At 42.0% G+C, this 19,444-nt stretch overlaps 1 protein-coding gene across 4 annotated transcripts in view; it reads left to right on the plus strand.

Annotated features, from left to right (window-relative positions):
* EVL (Enah/Vasp-like) overlaps positions 1-19,444 on the plus strand; it is a 178,561-nt gene that overhangs the window by 108,460 nt on the left and 50,657 nt on the right. For all 4 annotated transcript variants that reach the window (XM_075330001.1, XM_075329999.1, XM_075330002.1 and 1 more), the window contains exons 2-3: positions 6,993-7,161; positions 7,624-7,801. In XM_075330001.1, coding sequence (XP_075186116.1) covers positions 6,993-7,161; positions 7,624-7,801 — 347 coding nt within the window. The remainder of the gene's footprint in view (positions 1-6,992; positions 7,162-7,623; positions 7,802-19,444) is intronic.

The following is a 19,444-nucleotide window of genomic DNA, read 5'->3' on the forward strand; positions in this document are numbered from 1 at the left end:
GTAGAATAGAACTAAAGTCCACAGCAGCCTGAACCCAAATCGTGGGCATGGGCAGCTGCGTTCTCCCGTGGACAACACTCACATTTCTGCAGGAGGCTGACACTGGGTACTAGACGCCGTGTCGCTGGATCATGGCCACATAGCCTAAAGGCTACTTTACACGCTGCGATATCGGTCCCGATATCGCTAGCGTGGGTACCCGCCCCCATCTGTTGTGCGACACGGGCAATCGCTGCCCGTGCCGCACAACATCGCGCAGATGCGTCACACATACTTACCTGCCCGGCGACGTCGCTGTGACCGGCAAACCGCCTCCTTTCTAAGGGGGCGGTCCGTGTGGCGTCACAGTGACGTCACTGAGCGGCCGCCCAATAGAAGCGGAGGGGCGGAGATGAGTGGCCGGAACATCCCGCCCACCTCCTTCCTTCCTCATAGCGGCCGGGAGGCAGGTAAGGGGAGCTTCCTCGTTCCTGCGGCGTCACACATAGCGATGTGTGCTGCCGCAGGAGCGACGAACTACATCGTTACTGCTGCAGTAACGATAATCGAGAATGGACCACCATGTCACCGATGAGCGATTTTGCACGTTTTTGCAACGATGCAAAATCGCTCATCGGTGTCACACGCAGCAACATCGCTAATGCGGCCGGATGTGCGTCACCAATTCCGTGACCCTAACGACTCCGCATTAGCGATGTCGCAGCGTGTAAAGCCCCCTTAACAGTGAGAAATTTTTTGCTACAGCAACAGTTTTGTGAAGTACCTGTGGATTCAAAATGTTTACTATACTCCTGAATAAAATCCTTGAGGGGTCCAGTTTCCAAAATGAGGTCACTTGTGGGGGGTTTCTGATGTATAGGTGCCCAAGGGGCCCTGCTAATGTGACATGGTGCGCGCAATTTACTTCAACTTTTCCAAAATTCAAATGGTGCTCCTTCCATTCCAAGCCCTCCCATTTATCCAAACAAAGGTTTTTGGCCACATGTGTGGTATCCCTGCGCTCACAAGAAATTAGATAACAACCTGTGGGGTACACGTTTTGTTGTTGCCTCTTGAAAAAGTGAAAAATGTGTCGCTAAATCAACATTTTTGTGAAAAAAATGAAAATTTCAATATGGCAACCTAAGCTTATCAAATTCTGTGAAGTATTCGTGGATTCAAAATGCTCAATATACACCTAGATTAAAGCCTTGAGGGGTCTTATTTCCAGAATGGGGTCACTTGTGGGGGACCTCCACTGCTTAGGCACCTCAGGGGTTCTCCTAATGCAACATGGCGTCCGCTATTGATTCCAGCCAATTTTGCAGTCAAATTGCACTCCTTCTCTTCTGAGCCCTGTAGTGTGCCCAAACAGTTGATTTCCACCACATACAAGATATCAACAAACTCAGGAGAAATTGCGCAATAAATTTCATGGTGATTTTTTTCCTGTTACCCTTGTGAAAAAAAAAGCTACCTGGTTGAAGTAACAATTTTGTGGTAAAATTTTATTTTTTTATTTTCATGGCTCAACGTTATAAACTTCTGTAAAGCACCTGGGGGTTCAGGGTACTCACCAAACATCAAGATAAATTCCTTGAGGGGCCTAGTTTCCAATATGGGGTCACTTGTGGTGTTTTTTTGCTGTTTACGTACCTTAGGGGTCCTCCAAATGCGACATGGTGCCCGCAATCTTTTTCAGCCAAATTTCCTTTCCAAAATTCAAATATTGCTCCTTCCGTTCCAAGCCCTCCCATTTCTCCAAACAAAGGTTTCAGACCACAAGTGAGGTATCACCGCGCTCATAAAAAAGTGGGTAACAAACATTGGGGTCACATTTTTGGAATTACCTCTTGAAAAAGTGAAAAAATTGATGCTAAAGCAACATTTTTGAGAAAAAAATGAAAATTTTCAATGTGACAACGTAACGTTATCAAAATCTGTGAAGTACCTGTGGATCCAAAATGCTCACTATACCCCTAGATAGAAGCCTTAAGGGGTCTAGTTTCCAAAATGGTGTCACTTGTAAGGGGTTTCTGCTGTTTAGGTACCTTGGCGGACATGTAAATGCAACATGGTGCCCGCAATCTATTTCAGCCAAATTTGCTTTCCAAAATTCAAATATTGCTCCTTCTGTTCCGAGCCCTCCCATTTGTCCAAACAAAGGTTTCTGACCACATGTGGGGTATTGGCGCGTTCATAAGAAAGTGGGTAACAAGTTTTGGGGTTCATTTTGTTGTGTTATTTCTTCTAAAAGTGAATAAATTTGGGGTAGAGCAACATTTTAGGTAAAATTTTATTTTTTGCTTTTTTTCATTCCACTTTGCTTTAGTTCCTGTGAAGCACCTGAAGGGTTAATAAACTTCTTGGATGTGGTTTTGAGTACTTTGAGGCGTGCTGTTTTGAGAATGGTGTCACTTTTAGGTATTTTCTGTCACTTAGGCCTCTCAAAGTCACTTCAAATGTGATGTGGTCCCTAAAAAAATGGTTTTGTGAATTTTGTTGAAAAAATGGGAAATTGCTGATGAACTTTGACCCCTTCTAACTTCCTAACCCCAAAACATTTTGTTTCAGAAATTGCGCTAATGTAAAGTAGACATGTGGGAAATGTTATTTATTAACTGTTTTGTGTGACATAACTCTCTGGGTTAAGGGCATAAAAATTAAAAGTTTGAAAATTGCAAAATTTTCAAAATTTTCATCAAATTTCCGATTTTTTCACAAATAAAAGCAAAAAATATCGTTCTTAATTTATAACTATCATGAAGTACAATATGTCACGAAAAAACAATGTCAGAATCACCGGGATCCGTTGAAGCGTTCCAGAGTTATGACCTCATAAAGTGACACTGGTCAGAATTGCAAAAAATGGCCTGGTCATTAAGTACAAAACTGGCTTCGTCCTTAAGGGGTTAAGGTTGAAGGGAGACTCTAAGTCCATCTAGTTCAACCCGTAGCCTAACATGTTGATCCAGAGGAAGGCAAAAAAAAACCCAATGTGGCAAACAGGTTCCAATGGGGAAAAATTTCCTTCCTGACTCCACATCCGGCAATCAGACTAGTTCCCTGGATCAATACCCTGTCATAAAATCTAATATACATAACTGGTAATATTACATTTTTCAAGAAAGGCGTCCAGGCTCTGCTTAAATGTTAGTAGTGAATCACTCATTATAACATCATGCGGCAGAGAGTTCCATAGTCTCACTGCTCGTACAGTAAAGAATCCTCGTCTGTGATTATGATTAAACCTTCTTTCCTCAAGACGTAGCGGATGCCCCCGTGTTCCAGTCGCAGGCCTAGGTGTAAAAAGATCTTTGGAAAGGTCTCTGTACTGTCCCCTCATATATTTATACATTGTGATTAGATCCCCCCTAAGCCTTCGTTTTTCCAAACTAAATAACCCCAAGTTTAATAACCTATCTTGGTATTGCAGCCCACCCATTCCTCTAATAATCTTGGTCGCTCTTCTCTGCACCCTCTCCAGTTCAGCTATGTCCTTCTTATATATCGGTGACCAGAATTGTACACAGTATTCTAAGTGCGGTCGCACTAGTGACTTGTACAGAGGTAGAACTATATTTTTTTCATGAACACTTATACCTCTTTTAATACATCCCATTATTTTATTAGCCCTGGCAGCAGCTGCCTGACACTGGCCACTAAAGTGAAGTTTACCATCCACCCATACACCCAAGTCTTTTTCTGTGTCTGTTTTACCCAGTGTTCTACAATTAAGTACATAATCATAAATGTTATTTCCTCTACCCAAGTGCATGACCTTACATTTATCTACATTAAACTTCAATTGCCACTTCTCAGCCCAATCCTCCAATTTACATAAATCTCCCTGTAATATAAAATTATCCTCCTCTGTATTGATTACCCTGCAGAGTTTAGTATCATCTGCAAATATTGAAATTCTGCCCCCAACAAGGTCATTTATAAATATGTTGAAAAGAAGCGGGCCCAATACTGACCCCTGTGGTACCCCACTATGAACTGAGACCCAGTCCGAGTACGTACCATTAATAACCACCCTTTGTTTCCTATCACTGAGCCAGTTTTTAACCCAGTTACACATATTTTCCCCTATCCCCATTATTCTCATTTTATGTACCAACCTTTTGTGTGGCACCGTATCAAAAGCTTTTGAAAAGTCCATATACACAACATCCACTGCATTTCCCTGGTCCAGACTTGAACTTACCTCTTCATAGAAGCTGATCAAATTAGTTTGACAGGATCGATCCCTCATAAACCCATGTTGATACTCTGTCATAAGGTTATTTTTCTTGAGATACTCCAGTATAGCATCTCTCAAGAAACCCTCAAGGATTTTACCAACCGTAGAGGTTAAACTTACCGGCCTATAATTTCCCGGCTCAGTTTTTGTCCCCTTTTTGAATATTGGCACCACATTTGCTATGCGCCAGTCCTGCGGTACCGACCCTGTTATTAAGGAATCTGAGAAGATTAAAAATAATGGTCTATCTATCACAGAACTCAATTCCTGTAGTACTCTGGGGTGTATGCCATCCGGGCCCGGAGATTTGTCAACCTTAGTGATTTCGAGGCGGCGGCGTACTTCCTGCTGGGTTAAGCAGGTAATATTCAAGGGTGAATTTATGGTATCACTGGTCATGTCATCTGCCATGGCATTTTCTTGTATAAAAACCGTAGAAAAAAAGTCATTCAGCAGGTTGGCTTTACCCTCATCCCCTTCCACCATTTCACCAAGACTATTTTTAAGGGGGCCAACACTATCGCTTTTCAGTTTTTTACTGTTTATGTAGTTAAAGAATATTTTAGGATTATTTTTACTTTCTCTCGCAATGAGTCTCTCTGTCTCAAACTTAGCTAACTTAATTTGCTTTTTACATATTTTATTTAATTTTCTATAATTATATAATGCCTCATCACTACCTACCCTCTTTAATTCTTTTAAGGCTTTCTGTTTTTCTTTTATTGCTTCCCTTACAGCTCTATTTAGCCATAGGGGTTTCCTCCTATTTCTAGCATGTTTGTTCCCATAGGGTATATTTTCTGCACAAGCCCTATTCAGGATGCTCATAAAAGTCTCCCATTTGCTTTGTGTACTTTTATTACTTAGTAGTTCTTGTTTGGTCCGTTTCCGTATGTACCGGAGACACGGACAAATGTACTCCAATGTAATTCAATGTTTGTTGTTAGTATACACGTGCGTTTTTCCATTAGGTCCGTGTGTCCGTGTGCATGATACGTGAAGGTGACAGGAGCTGCAGTAGAACACCGCCGCTCCTGTCAGCTCCATGCAGCAACTGAGGTGAGCCGCGCGATCAGCTGTGCTGTCACTGAGGTTACTCGCGGCCACCGCTGAATCCTCCTACTGTGACTGCAAGTCGCCAGAGTGACAGCGATGAAGTCACAGGTGAGTTGCGGTCTCGGGTGAAGGATCCAGCTACTCGCGGGTAACCTGATCGCGCTGCTCACTTCAGTCACTCTGGGGATTAGCGGTCACCGGTGAGTCCTTCACGGGTGACCGCTAATCAGGACGCGACACAGACAGAGCTGCGGGATGATAATGAAGTCGGGTACAGTTCACCCGAGTTCATTCTCATCGCGCGTCGCTGTCTGCTGTCAGCCGGCATGTATCAACGTCATTGTGCATCACACACGGAACATTTCACACGGGCAACACACGGACATGTCACTTACGTATCTCACGCACACCTGAGAAAAAGTAAAAAAATTGTTCCATTAGCTCACCAGTCCCATATGGACATTCCTTGTTGTAGTTGCGTTGCACAGAAAGAATTCCAAGGGCCGCCTCTCCGGTTGCAAATGGACAGTGTTTAGAAAAAAAGTTCCAGCTCCCGCAAAAAAATATTTACGTATTACTGCAAGTATATGTTTGCACTTAAGTATGTTAGGTTTCCTCCAAAGATATACACAGATCTAATACAGATAGTGATATAGAGTGATACAGACAGTAGAGGGCGCTATTACATTAAGACCAGAAAAGTTGGTCTTCGATAATGCAACTTATTAAACGGTGACAACTTATACTAACTATATGGTTAATAGAACTACAATTCCCAGAATGATTTGCGGACACTCAATTGATTAGAAATTCTGTGTGGGTGAAGTGCAGGAGGCCTTTTTATCTATATGAGGCTATGTGCGCACTAGAAAGGTGAAGTTTCTCAAGAAACTTTCTTGAGAAACTTCTGGGAGTGAAAGATTTCCGGACCTCTGGAAAAAATCCGCACCAAATCCGCATGCGGATTTGCCGCGGATTAGCAGCGGAATAGCCGCGATTTTCCCGCGGGTGGTTCCCTGTGGATTTTGCAGGCTGTACTGCCGAAATCCGCAGGGTACCTACGGAAAAGAATTGACATGCTCATTTTCTCAAGAAATTTTCTCGAGAAATTCTTCTCAAGGAAATTTCTTGAGAAAAATCCGCACAGTGCGCACAGCTATTTTTTTTTTCTCATAGAATTTGCTGGGAAATGTCTGCACAAAGATTGCAGACATTTCTCAAGAAATTTCCGCGGCAAATCCGCGGGTAAATCCGCGGGTAAAACGCACTAGTGCGCACAGAGCCTTAGAGTCCATAATGGTCCAAAATTTAGAAAGTTACACCCACACAGGTAGGTGTCTTGCTGAGATAGAGCATAGGTAAGTCTCCTGCCCATTTTTGACCCCTTTGGTCACTGTTGGAACGATGCAATCTCACAATGGTCACAAACCTGCGGCTGTGATGATTATATCACTCTGCAGTTGAGGCGTAAAATAACTAACAAAATAATTAGTGAGAAATATCTGGTTTGCATGGATTTATAACCTCTGTAAATAAACAAGACTGAATTCACTGACAGGAAGCAGAGGTCTTGATCATATCACGGCAATGAAGAAGCTTTTGTTGTGTGATTGGCGGCCCGTGTGTTCCTTGGGGGTTATGGGAAGGAGCATTGCGCTGATTGAGGCTTCATCCGCCATGGCTAACGCCGTTCTCTCTTTTATGATTTCAGTGAACAGAGTATCTGCCAAGCTCGTGCTTCTGTCATGATCTACGATGACACCAGCAAGAAATGGGTGCCAATCAAACCCGGACAGCAGGGCTTCAGCCGGATTAACATTTACCATAATACTGCCAACAACACCTTCAGAGTAGTTGGAGTCAAACTTCAGGATCAGCAAGTAAGTCCAGTCTGAAATTAAGCCTGACTGATAAAGGGGTGATTTTATTTACTCGCTGTCACCACTAAGTGGCGCTTATGAGCCTACAGCTGTCATTGAGCTTATAAGTCCACAGAAAGCTCTGAGCTCCCCCTAGTGGTGGCACTAGAAATCCAGAATCATGTATTAGCCTGCAACACTTCCAGTCAAAGGAGGTTGAAACATAATTCATCACTGCAGTCTTTGAAAAGAGGAGAGAAAAATAAAAAGTCTTAATGGGAATTGCAATTAGTATTGCTTTTTGGTTCCTTTTAAGCTGCAATACCAGACCCGACCTGTGGCGCTGTTTTGTAGGAAAGCAGCCATGTTTTTCAGATCCTTTAATTAATGCATAGTCTTGTCTGTTTCCAGTATTGTTATTCAGTAACTTTCTATTAGGGTCCGCTGCTTCCATTGTGTAAATATCACATTTCTTCTTTTCAGGTAGTCATAAACTATTCACTTGTGAAAGGTCTGAAATATAACCAGGCCACGCCAACCTTTCACCAATGGAGGGACGCCCGGCAGGTGTACGGCTTGAACTTTGCAAGCAAAGAAGAAGCTACTGCTTTCTCCAATGCCATGCTGTTCGCCCTCAATATCATGAACTCACAAGACGGAGGTAAAACCATAAAAAGTCCTCATGGCTTTGTTTGGTCACTAAAGGCCGCTTTACACGCTACGATTTATCTGACGATCTCATTAGCGATGTGACACGCCCAGATCGTAGTTATGATTTGTGGAGATCGCTCATAGCTCGTTTATTAGCGGTCACACGTAACGATCTCACAAGCGACACAACATCGTTCAGCGATATATTGTTTGACCAAGGCGGTCGTGTGGATGTTGTTCGTTGTTGGCAGGGTATCAAACGCACCAATATGTCTGCTGCGTTCCAAACGATGAACAATATTTTGAAAGTGAACGACGTGTCAACAAATCAACGATTTTCACCCTATTTGCGATCGTTCGGAGTCGCACGTAGGTGTCACACGCAACGACGTCGCTAACGATGACGGAAACCGTGACCCCCGAATACATATCGTCAGGTAAATTGTAGCGTGTAATGCCGCCTTTACACACCGGCTTGTACATTTTACCTGCACTGTAAAAACGGTCATAGGGATCTGTGTCGCTGATGTACTTGGTCCAGGCTGGATACAACTTTAGCAAACACTCATCCGTGGGAAGTATCGGGGTCTCTCCAGGCTGTTTCCATTCTCTGACATCAGACAAGGAAAAAGAGAAACATTAAAATATGTTTATTCTACAGTGATCAAACTTTATATAATACGGACCCTGAACTGTTATTGTTGGGGGGCGAGCAGGAGAGATCCACATTAATTTAATGAATAACTTTACCAATAGCATTGAACCTCATGTCTGAAGCCTCGTTTATTCTAGCAATTAGGAAATGTTACTTCCATTCAGGAAATAATCTATTCTTCTGATGAAGATCCAATAGGACATTAGATTTGAGTTGTTTGGTTTTTTTTTAACACCTTCCAATGTTTTAAACTATTCCCAGCCTCCTAAGCGGGAACAGTTTAGTGTAATATTCCTGTAATGACCTTGTACCAATTTATGGGCTATGACAAGCGTTCAGGATTTTATCCCATGCGTAGGAAACCGGACAAAATCAATTAAAGAGTTAAGGCCACTTTACACACAGTGACATCGCTAGCGATCGCACCCACTCCCGTCGTTTGTGCGTCATGGGCAAATCGCTGCCCGTGGCGCACAATATTGCTCGGACCCGTCACGCATACTTACCTTCCTAATGACGTCGCTGTGGCCGGCGAACTGCCTCTTTTCTAAGGGGGCGGGCCATGCGGCGTCACAGTGACGTCACACGGCGGGCGTCCAATAGAAGCGGAGGGGCGGAGAGCAGCCGCATGAAAGACACGCCCACCTTGTTGCTGGAGGAAACAGGTACGGTGATGTTCGTCGTTCCTGTGGTGTCACACATAGCGATGTGTGCTGCCTCAGGAACGACGAACAACCTGCGTCCTGCAACAGCAACGATATTTGGGATTAGAACGACGTGTCAATGATCAACAATAAGGTGAGTATTTTTGATCATTGGCGGTCGCTCGTACGTGTCACACGCAACGACGTCGCTAACGAGGCCGGATGTACGTCACGGAATTCCGTGACCCCAATGACATCTCGTTAGCGATGTCGCTGCGTGTAAAGCGGCCTTTATTCCCATCTTCATGGTTGGGTATTGTCCGATAAGGATTTTAAAAATAAGCACTCTTTCAATGTACTGCTTTTCTTTTGTTTATAGCTGGTTGCCTAGGAGACCGACCACTGCTGCTGTCTAGCTTTTAATGACTGCACTGAAGCTGGCTGGGATTTAGAGTTAAAAGAGCGCTCTAGTGATCCTGGCTGGGTTCAATAGAAAAGAGCTTGTGCCTGTTCTGCTGTCCAGCAGCGGTGGTCGGTCTCCAAGGCAACAAACTGTAAACAAAAGTAAACTGTTCGCTTCTCTGGAACAGTGGAACCAGTCAATTGCAAAATTGCTTATTTTTACAAGCACTAAACCCATTTATGGTTCCTGTGACCTGATTCATGCTGCCCAAACTGCAGAAAGCAGGAATCACATAATGGCTGCACGATTGCCATCAGGTATATTAGTCTCTGCCGCTTCACAGATGATATACTTTAAATATTTGACATTAGTCCGGCTTCTCCCAGCTCTGTTGACACCTGTCAATCACCTGCAGCGCTGGGAAGAGCGTTTCAGCATTATCTGATTCCTGCTTCTCACGGTTTGGGGACACGATACGATACCGACAAGATCCCTTTAAAAAAAAAAAATCACTCACGGAAAAGAAAAATATTCTCTAATCCAATGGCAGTATGTATGTAATGTAATGTGCATGTGTTTAATATTTACCGCTTATTAACTTCCCCCATTCCCAGCACCATTCCCATCCACTTTTGAACAACGTGACTACAATTCACCCAGGGCGCCCATTCACACATCTGTCTCCATTTTTACATCATATGGTCCTAAACTCTAAAAGGAAATTGTTTTGTTTTTTTTTTACTTTTTAAACCTATTGACTTTTTGCAATGGACCAAATAGTTATTTAAAAATAAAAATGTAGAACAAAATAAAAAATTCCAAAAATATCATATATGGTACACATATACATTATATATAAATAGAGAGAGAGACACACACATTTTAACAAAATAATCTCTAAAAAAAAATTATAGTTGCAAAGAAAAAAAAGTCTAGAAAATCCAAAAAGATAAAACATAAAAAAGTAAAAAACAAAATAATAATTATTATTAATAATAATAACAATAAATCAGTTAAAAGCTTAAGATTCAAGTAAAAAAATAATTATTTTAAAGTAAAAATGTAAAACAAAATAATAATGTGTGTGTGTGTGTGTGTGTGTGTGTGTGTGTGTATATATATATATATATATATATACACTGTATATACTCTATGTATGTGTGTGTATGTATTTATGTTAAAATGTGTTTGTGTATATATGCGCGCACACACACACACACTCACACACACACACACACTCACACAGAAACACACATTTTAACATATTAATATCTAAATAAAATTAAATGAAAAGTATAGTTGCAGAAAAACAAGTCTGCAAAATCCAAAAAGATAAATTAATATTAATAATAATAATAATAATAATAATAAAAAACTAATAATAAATAAAGCTATATTTTGACTTTTTTTTATTTGTAAATCTGATCATACCCCTTCCTTTTCTGTATTTTACTCTGACAAGTGACATGTGATGCTGGCCATGGGGAGGCCGGTCTGGTTCCTGACAGACAGCTCCTGTTTCAGTCTCTGGAGTCTGTCTATTCGGATACATATATGGTCTAGCTGGACTCCGGTTCGCTTTTCCTGTCACCACCACCCTGATTGGACGACTTTCTGTCCAAAATATCCTTGGAAGTCTCTTGAGGGCTTAATTCTTGGCTTCTTTTCAATGGACATTTTATCCCGCTGTCTCTTTTTTGCATACACGGAAATTCTTAATTTGCCTGAATTCTGATGTGGGAAGGCTCCTTATCCCCGATGTGTGATTTGGATTTATTTTTGGTCCTGTCCTGTATCAATGACCATCCTGCAGTGCTCACACTTGGCTGATAATTTGCCTCATTTAATATGTCAGGTCAAAGGGTCCGGCAAGGTCGGCTTAAACAAATCAGCTTGGCCACTATCAACCTGACCTGTGAGTATGCTTCAACTTAACCCCTCAATGACTTAAAATTATGCTGCATATCAGATGTGTGCAAAAGGTATCATTCATAGTGTCCTGTTGAGTTATTAACTTTATGTATTCATTTTTACTTAACTTTGTGCTGATGGGTCGGTATAAAATACCACAGAAATAAAGCTCTAGTATTATAAATATAAGAAAGCAAAAAAGCAAAAATTGGTAATAACGAGTCGGTTCTTAACCCTGATGCCACAAAGCAGCAGAACCCTGGTGGAAAACTGAGAAATTGCATTATAAGCTGATGGGCTCTATCAAGCTTTGTTGGGATCGGTTTGGAAACTGATCGGACCTGGTGGATATATTAGGCTCAGTTCGCACCGACATCGAAACTTCTGCCTCTAATATATACTGCACATATAAATACATATGGTATATTTATATACGGTATACCGTATATATATATTTATATATATATATATATATATATATATATATATATATATATATATATATATATATATATAAAAAAAGATGGATATGTTAAAAATGTTGTAAACTGGAAAATAAATATCAGTAAAAAATAAAGAGATAAAAAAATAATAAAAAAAATGAAAAAAAATATATATATACTTTTACTTTTATACTTCTTACTGCCTTTAATATATATAATAATATATATATATAATATACATATATATAATAAAGGCAGTAAGAAGTATAAAAATAAAAGTATATATATCTATATAATAAAGGCAGTAAGAAGTATAAAAGTAAAAGTATATATTTTATATATATATATATATATATATATATAAATATATATATATATAATAAAGGCAGTAAGAAGAAGGAGTATAAAAGTAAAAGTATATATTTTATATATATATATATATATATATATATATATATATATATATATATATATTATAATAAAGTCAGTAAGAAGTATAAAAGTAAAAGTAGAATAATGATAAATAATAAAAATGCAGACTATATGATAAAAAGGTGTAATGAATATGTAAGATATACGAATGATAGGTTGAATAAAAAATGCTAATAATTAGTATTTTTATAAACGAATAATTTAATAGGAAATCTAAGAATATATGATAATCTTAGTCTTTTTTCTTTGTATGTAGGTATCATTTATATCATTATTAACATCTTTGTTTAGTTTCCATTTATTTTTATATTAGTTTCACGTCACCGGATCCTCGAGTACCGTATTACGGAGTTATGACTAGTTAATGGTTTTAGGGTGACGTTAACCCTGTAATGCAGCACAATATGGCGGTGCAACATGGTTGAACGTGGTGCGTTTTGGAGCTGTAAGAACTCTGCATCGCTCCGTACAATCTCTGCCGACACACAGAGCCTAAATCAGGGAACAACTGTGGCTGATCTCTGCCCCATAAGTGATCATCCATAGAGATAATATGTAAATGATACAAGGCGTTTTCATAGCTGTTGCATAACTGGCACAAAATTAAAGTTTTTTTCATTAAATGTGGCCCGAGGTGTTCACACACCAGAACGTCGAGGCGTAAGCATGTGCTAAAAATATTTCCCAATAAGCTCCGTAAAACAGAAATAGCTGGTTGTATTTCGAGCAGTGGAACTCTAGAAGAGAATCCCCGATTCATTGCAGGCGAAGCGAAAAAAAGGAGTTTACAGAAGGAGATTCAGATGTGATCGCATTATCTGCAGGAAAGATTAACAGTTTCATTGCAATTTCTGCAGTTGAGATTCTTTCGTGCATTAATGTTCAAATTTCAGGGGGTTCAAAGATTGTACAGAAAATATCCAAAATGTAAAATGAAGCTGCTGTGTAAACAGTACTGTTTTGTGTGTACAGCTGCACTGCAAACTGCAGACTTGTGTATCTCCATGGTTATAGACTACAGATAAACCTTGCATGCCGTCATATCTAGTAATGGGCGGACATGCATATAACCAGGTATCGGCGGGTCTAACCAGATTAAAAAAAAAACAAACAAAAAAAAAAAAAAAAACGGTTCTGGCCTGAAATTGATCTCAGATATCTGGCCAGATGCTGGTCCTCATAAGTCTATGGGGGCCAAAATCTGGCTCTTCAAAATAGTGGTAGAAGGGATAGAGGAATTGGAGCAAGCACTTAATACTTACCTAGTCTCCGACGCAGCTGTAACTGCTCCCACGGCCGCTCACTCTTCTTCCAGGGCCGCTCATTATCGCTCATCCATATGCACTGCTTTCCCCGCCCATCGGAAGTGCTGGCGTCTGTGATTGGTTGCAGTCAAACATGCCCCCCAGCCTGTGTGACAGTGTGTCTAAGTGCTTGCGATCACAGACCCTATCTGCAGCTCTATATCATGGCGTGGTGTAAAAATAAATAAATTTAAAAAATTGGCGTAGGGTCCTCCCGTATTATGATACTCAGCGTAGATAAGCCTTGCCCTTATTTTTGCTGTGTATCAAAATAAGAGGATCTGCATGCGGCTTTTTTATATATTATTTAAATAAATAATTTTAAAAACCAGCGTGCGGTCTCCCCAATTTTTATACCCAGCCATAATAAAGTTGACAGCTGGTATTCTCAGGCTGGAGAGACACATGCTTACTGACCTCCTCCCCCCAGCCTAAAAATAGCAGCCTGCAGCCACCCAGGATTGACACCTGTATTAGATGTGACAATCCCGGCACTTTACCCAGCTCTTCCCGGTTGCCCTGGTGCGGTGACAATCAGGGTAATTAGGGGTTAATGGCAGCCCACAGCTGCCACTAAGCCCTAGATTAGTAATGGGAGGCAGCTATGAGACCTCCATTACTAATCTGTAAGTGAAAAGAAATAAACACAAACACTGAAAAAATCCTTTATTTAAAAAATAAAATAAAACACTCCCTCTTTCACCAATTTATTAACCCCAAAACACCCAGACCCGACATTATCCACAATAAGTCCCACGACGATTCTAGCTCTCGTACATCTGAAGTGACAGCAAAGCATAGAGCATGACCTGCCGCTGTGAGCTTCAGCAAACACTGAGCCGCTCGATGAGCGGTGACGTCACTCAGGTTATTTGCTGTCACAGCTGATGGTTCCCATGGCCCTCCACCTGTGATCACAGGTAACGTCACCTTAATAAACTCAGTGACCTCACCTCAGGTGAGGTCACTGAGTTTACAGACCTGCATCTCCTGGCAGAAAACTGTATTTTTTTTGCCGAGAGATGTAGATTTGGTGCTGACATTTTTATACCATATCCCTGTACCCAATCTACACCTCCACAAAAAAAAGCATTATTTGCCAGAAGGTGTAGATTAGGTGCAGGAATATGGTATAAAAACACCAACGTGTTTTCCTGCCAGGAGATGCAGGTCTGTGAACTCAGTGACCTTACCTGAGGTGAGGTGACTGAGGTCAGTTTACCTGCAATCACAGGTGGAGGGCCATGGGAATCTCCAGCTGTGACCGCAAATAACCTGAGTGACGTCATCGCTCATCTCGCAGCTGAGTCTCTGCCTGAAGCTCACAGTGGGCAGTCATGTTCTATGTCCACACACCGTCAGTTCAGATGTAGCAGAGCTTGAATAGTCGTGGGACCTCGTGTGGATTACGTCTGACCTTAGTGTGTTTGGGGTTAATATATTGGTGAAAGTGGGTGGGGTTTTTTGTATTTTATTTCAAATAAAGAATTTTTTCGGTGTTTGTGTTTATTTCTTTTCTCTTACAGATCAGTAATGGAGGGGGGTCTCATAGGCGCCTCCCATTACTAATCTAGGACATACTGACAGTTGTGAGAAGCGATTAACCCTATTACCCCGATTGTCACTGCACAAGGGCAATTGAGATGAGCCAGGTAAAGTTCTGGGATTGTCACATATAATGGATGTGACAATCCTGGGCGGCTTCAGGCTGCTATTTTTAGGTTGGTGGGCCCAATAACCATGGGTCTCCTCAGCCTGAGAATATCAGCTCCCAGCTTTCAGGCTGTATCACTGCTGGGTATCAAAATTGATGGGAACAGCACAACATTTTTTAAAATTATTTATTTAAATAATTAAATTTAAAAAAGTCACATGCGGTTCCTCTAAGTTTGATACACAGCCAAGATAATTGCTCGATTGGGGGCTGCAGCCTGTAGCCATATCCTTTTATCTGTGCTGAGCATCAAAATATAGCGAATTTTTTATTATTTATTTAGTTTTACACCACAATATAGAGCCGCAGATAGGGTCTGTGATTGGTTGCAGTCAACCGTTGTCACACAGGCTGGGAGCGCATCTGACTGCAACCAATCACAGATGGCAGGACTGCCAGTGGGCGGAGAAAGCAGTGCATATGGCTGAGTGATAATGAGCGTTCCTGGAAGTAGAATGAGGTGTCCAGAAGCAGTTACAGCTGCGCCAGAGACTCTGTAAGTATAATATGCTTGCTTCATTCTTATTTTCTTCATTTTTTCTTTATTATTTTTTTTATTTCCCGAGCTGCTGGATCCGGATCATTACCCGGAATTCCCTGAGAACTCCAGGCGCGGCACTCGGGTTCATTTGAAACCGCGCTCACTTTTACAGTCTGGGTTCACCCATCACTAGTCATGTATTGTTCCCCTCTCTCTCTGTCACCTCTTTTTAATAGCCTACATCGAATATAAGAGGCGGAGAAGGAGAGGCAAGATGTCAATGTACACCCCTGGGGTCACACCTGACTGCAAAAAATCAGACTACCGTTTTGTGTACACAGTTCCTTTGCTGGCCTATGTGTCTCAATGGTCATATTTTCGTTTATTAAGATATTGGCCAACCTACTTTTGTTTAGATGCTCTTAGACAATAGAAAAAAGACACAGGCTTAAAAGTTCCCACCTCCCCCCTCAATTTGCTGCCAGTAGAGTCTGCCAAAGGGAAAACTCCTTAAAATACAAATATCTTGGTTTAGTTTGCGCTATCACAATCGGCCTCAGTCACATGCCGTGGATTCATCGTGGGACTATAAAGACCTATTTTTAACAGACTATTTAATTAACAATCCATTGAGCAGTTTCGGTAAGGAGATCTCTTGGCTGGCATTTTCATCGTCCGGGCTCCTTTGTGTACAGATCCGGATACCTCTCCGGAGGCCACATGTGCTCTCCAGAAGACTGGATAATGATGGATAACAGTTATTACAGGGTTTCTCATTGTGTGGATTTACTCTTAGCAAATACTTTGCACATTAGAGTCAGATGCGATTATTGTAGCACCCAATGGTCTCCAGAAAATATAATCCCAGTGCCACATCTTCAAGAAACATCCCTGTTGGCTGGCAAGCTGGCAATATGGATGCACTGCCAGGATCTGTAAAGTACAGACCTAACGGTAAATGGCTTTTCACTACAATTTTCTTTACTGGTGTAAATATTTTTGCAAAATGAAAAAATTCCAAATCTCACAGGATCAGTGATAAATTGCTGATTGTTGAGAGTGTCATTGTTGGTACCCAGTCTAAAATGAACAGGGACACAAGTCTCCCAAAAGAAAGGAGCTGTGGTGGAGATGAGCATTTCGCTTCTAAACTAAGCATATTACCCAAAATTCACAGAAATTTTGGGGAATTCTATTTACTTGAAGCCAGCAAAATGACTGATGGCCAACCTGCTAGCTTCATATGGGTTATGAAGAGCTTAAAGACCAAGGAATTGAAGCCACCTAGCGCCTCAACTATTCCTGTAGATTCAACTCCCCTTTGATCCTTTTTGGCATCCTAATGCTTGCTCTATAGCACTGGCTTACTCTACACTTATGGCCCAGGTTGGCTTTCGACTCACGCCTTTATTTCATGTGTTTTGCCTCACACAGTCATGTATGTCATAAAATCAGAACGGGCAGCAAGGCGTAGATGACACCAAAAGCTATCTTCAGAGAATAATGGCGCCAAAGCAAAGCCGTATCTTAGTTAGCCATGTAGCTGTGTCAGCATTGACAGATGAGGGACTATGCGACTATTGTAGGGTTTTTCTTAAACCCCTTCTTAAAATTTTTGGCTAGAATTTGAATGAATCTGATAAATCCCAAGTTTGGCAAATTCGCTCATCTCTAAGTGGCTAACCAATAAGTACATGGGACTGATGGACATAACCAATTGCTGCATTATCTCAGTTCTTCCCATAGACTTTGTATTGAGCAGCAGATGACCATACGCACTTATTTCATTCTCCAGCTCAGGATCCCATTGTTGTAAACGGTATATGGACCCCCAAAACTCAACTCCTGTGCATAGATAAGTTGCAGCTTTGGTGCAATCCGGTTAGGTGGAGTGGAGGACAACCATCCATGCCCAACTCTTCCATATTAATCTGTGACATGGAATGTCTTGAGGTCCACAGGTATGATGGGGACCACAAACTATGATAACAAGACCCATGTGGAATGTGACACCTCTAAACGAAGAGTTCACCCTCTTCTAAGTCTCACATGTGATTGAACCAAGAAAAAAAATGTTGTTTCAGAGCTACATATTATATCCATGACTGGAATGTGGCTGGGCCAAGTATATCTGATGGGCATCATTGAGATGTATGGTGGAGGGTGACAGGGTGTTATTTAAAGTATTCATGAATGGAAAGAGAAAATATCCCAATTATGGAATCTTCTCTCACCACAAGTGATGAAAGCCATGATAAGAATGGTATCCCTCCGCCCATATATCACCCCCACGTCTGCTATACAGTTCTCTGGACGGTACATTGTCTCTAGTCTGCCATCTAGTGCTCGAAAATTTATTCAGGCTCTAGAGGAAGAACATTAAAATGTCTTCTACGCCAGTCTTGATGAAGAATGTGGTGGAATAAGATGTGACAAATTTATTAAAAAAAAAAAAAAAAAAAAAAAAGAGTGCCACTATTAATGGGGTACCCATTAACTCCTCCTTTACCGCAGAGGCAAAGCTATTTCTGCAGGCAGCGTAGTAGAACGCACAGCTCAGACTAGCGGTGCGACCAGGAGAAGTGCACTGACCACCGGCAACCAGGAGGAGTGCACCGACCACCGGCAACCAGGAGGCGTGCACCGACCACCAGCAACCAGGAGGTGTGCACCGACCACTGGCAACCAGGAGGCGTGCACCGACCACCGGCAACCAGGAGGCGTGCACCGACCACCGGCAACCAGGAGGCGTGCACCGACCACCGGTAACCAGGAGGAGTGCACCGACCACCGGCAACCAGGAGGCGTGCACCGACCACTGGCAACCAGGAGGCGTGCACCGACCACCGGCAACTAGGAGGCGTGCACCGACCACCGGCAACCAGGAAGAGTGCACCAACCACTGGCAGCCAGGAGGAGTGCACCGACCACCGGCAACTAGGAGGAGTGCACCGACCACCGGCAACTAGGAGGAGTGCACCGACCACCGGCAACTAGGAGGAGTGCACCGACCACCGGCAACCAGGAGGAGTGCACCGACCACCGGCAACCAGGGAGGCAGAGGAACGGGGATCTGCTGAAGACAAGTTGAGAAAAGCTCTTTGACCATGAGCAGTATAGGAATGTTCAGGGGCAGAGGTAGAAACTGCAACCAGACCCAGTGCCTGACTCCACGGCTATAAGAAGACACTAGTGTTATAAATGGCACATTGTAAATGGGGGTCCTGGAGCAGGTTTTACATGAAGGCAATGGTTACGTGTATGTCTGAAGTTCTAGGTTTTGGACCAGATAAGGTTCTGCTCACATCTAAATTTTAGCATCTGTTAAATGCGTAAATCATGATGCAGCATCATGTGCAAAGACACCAGCGAAGCACAAAGGCCCCCACTGACTTATAATGTTACAGAGGTCATCACTTTGACAGGAAGAGCAATGCTGCTTGTGTGCATGCACCCCCTGACCCTCTAAATGCAAATAGCACCAGCTCCCAAGGGTTTCTGGTAGATATGAGCGAATTGATTCACAAGACCAAGGTGTCTGAACCTGGCAGGTCAGGTCAGAATTTTGTGGTTAACAGACGGAAGCCAACAAACGTCCTCCTAATGGCATCCACGGCTCCTCTCTTATTAGGGCGTCTGGTGTGATGTCATCATTGCTGAGTGTCA

This window comes from Anomaloglossus baeobatrachus, chromosome 12 (genome assembly GCF_048569485.1).
Source record: "Anomaloglossus baeobatrachus isolate aAnoBae1 chromosome 12, aAnoBae1.hap1, whole genome shotgun sequence".
In the NCBI taxonomy this organism is placed as follows: Eukaryota; Metazoa; Chordata; class Amphibia; order Anura; family Aromobatidae; genus Anomaloglossus; species Anomaloglossus baeobatrachus.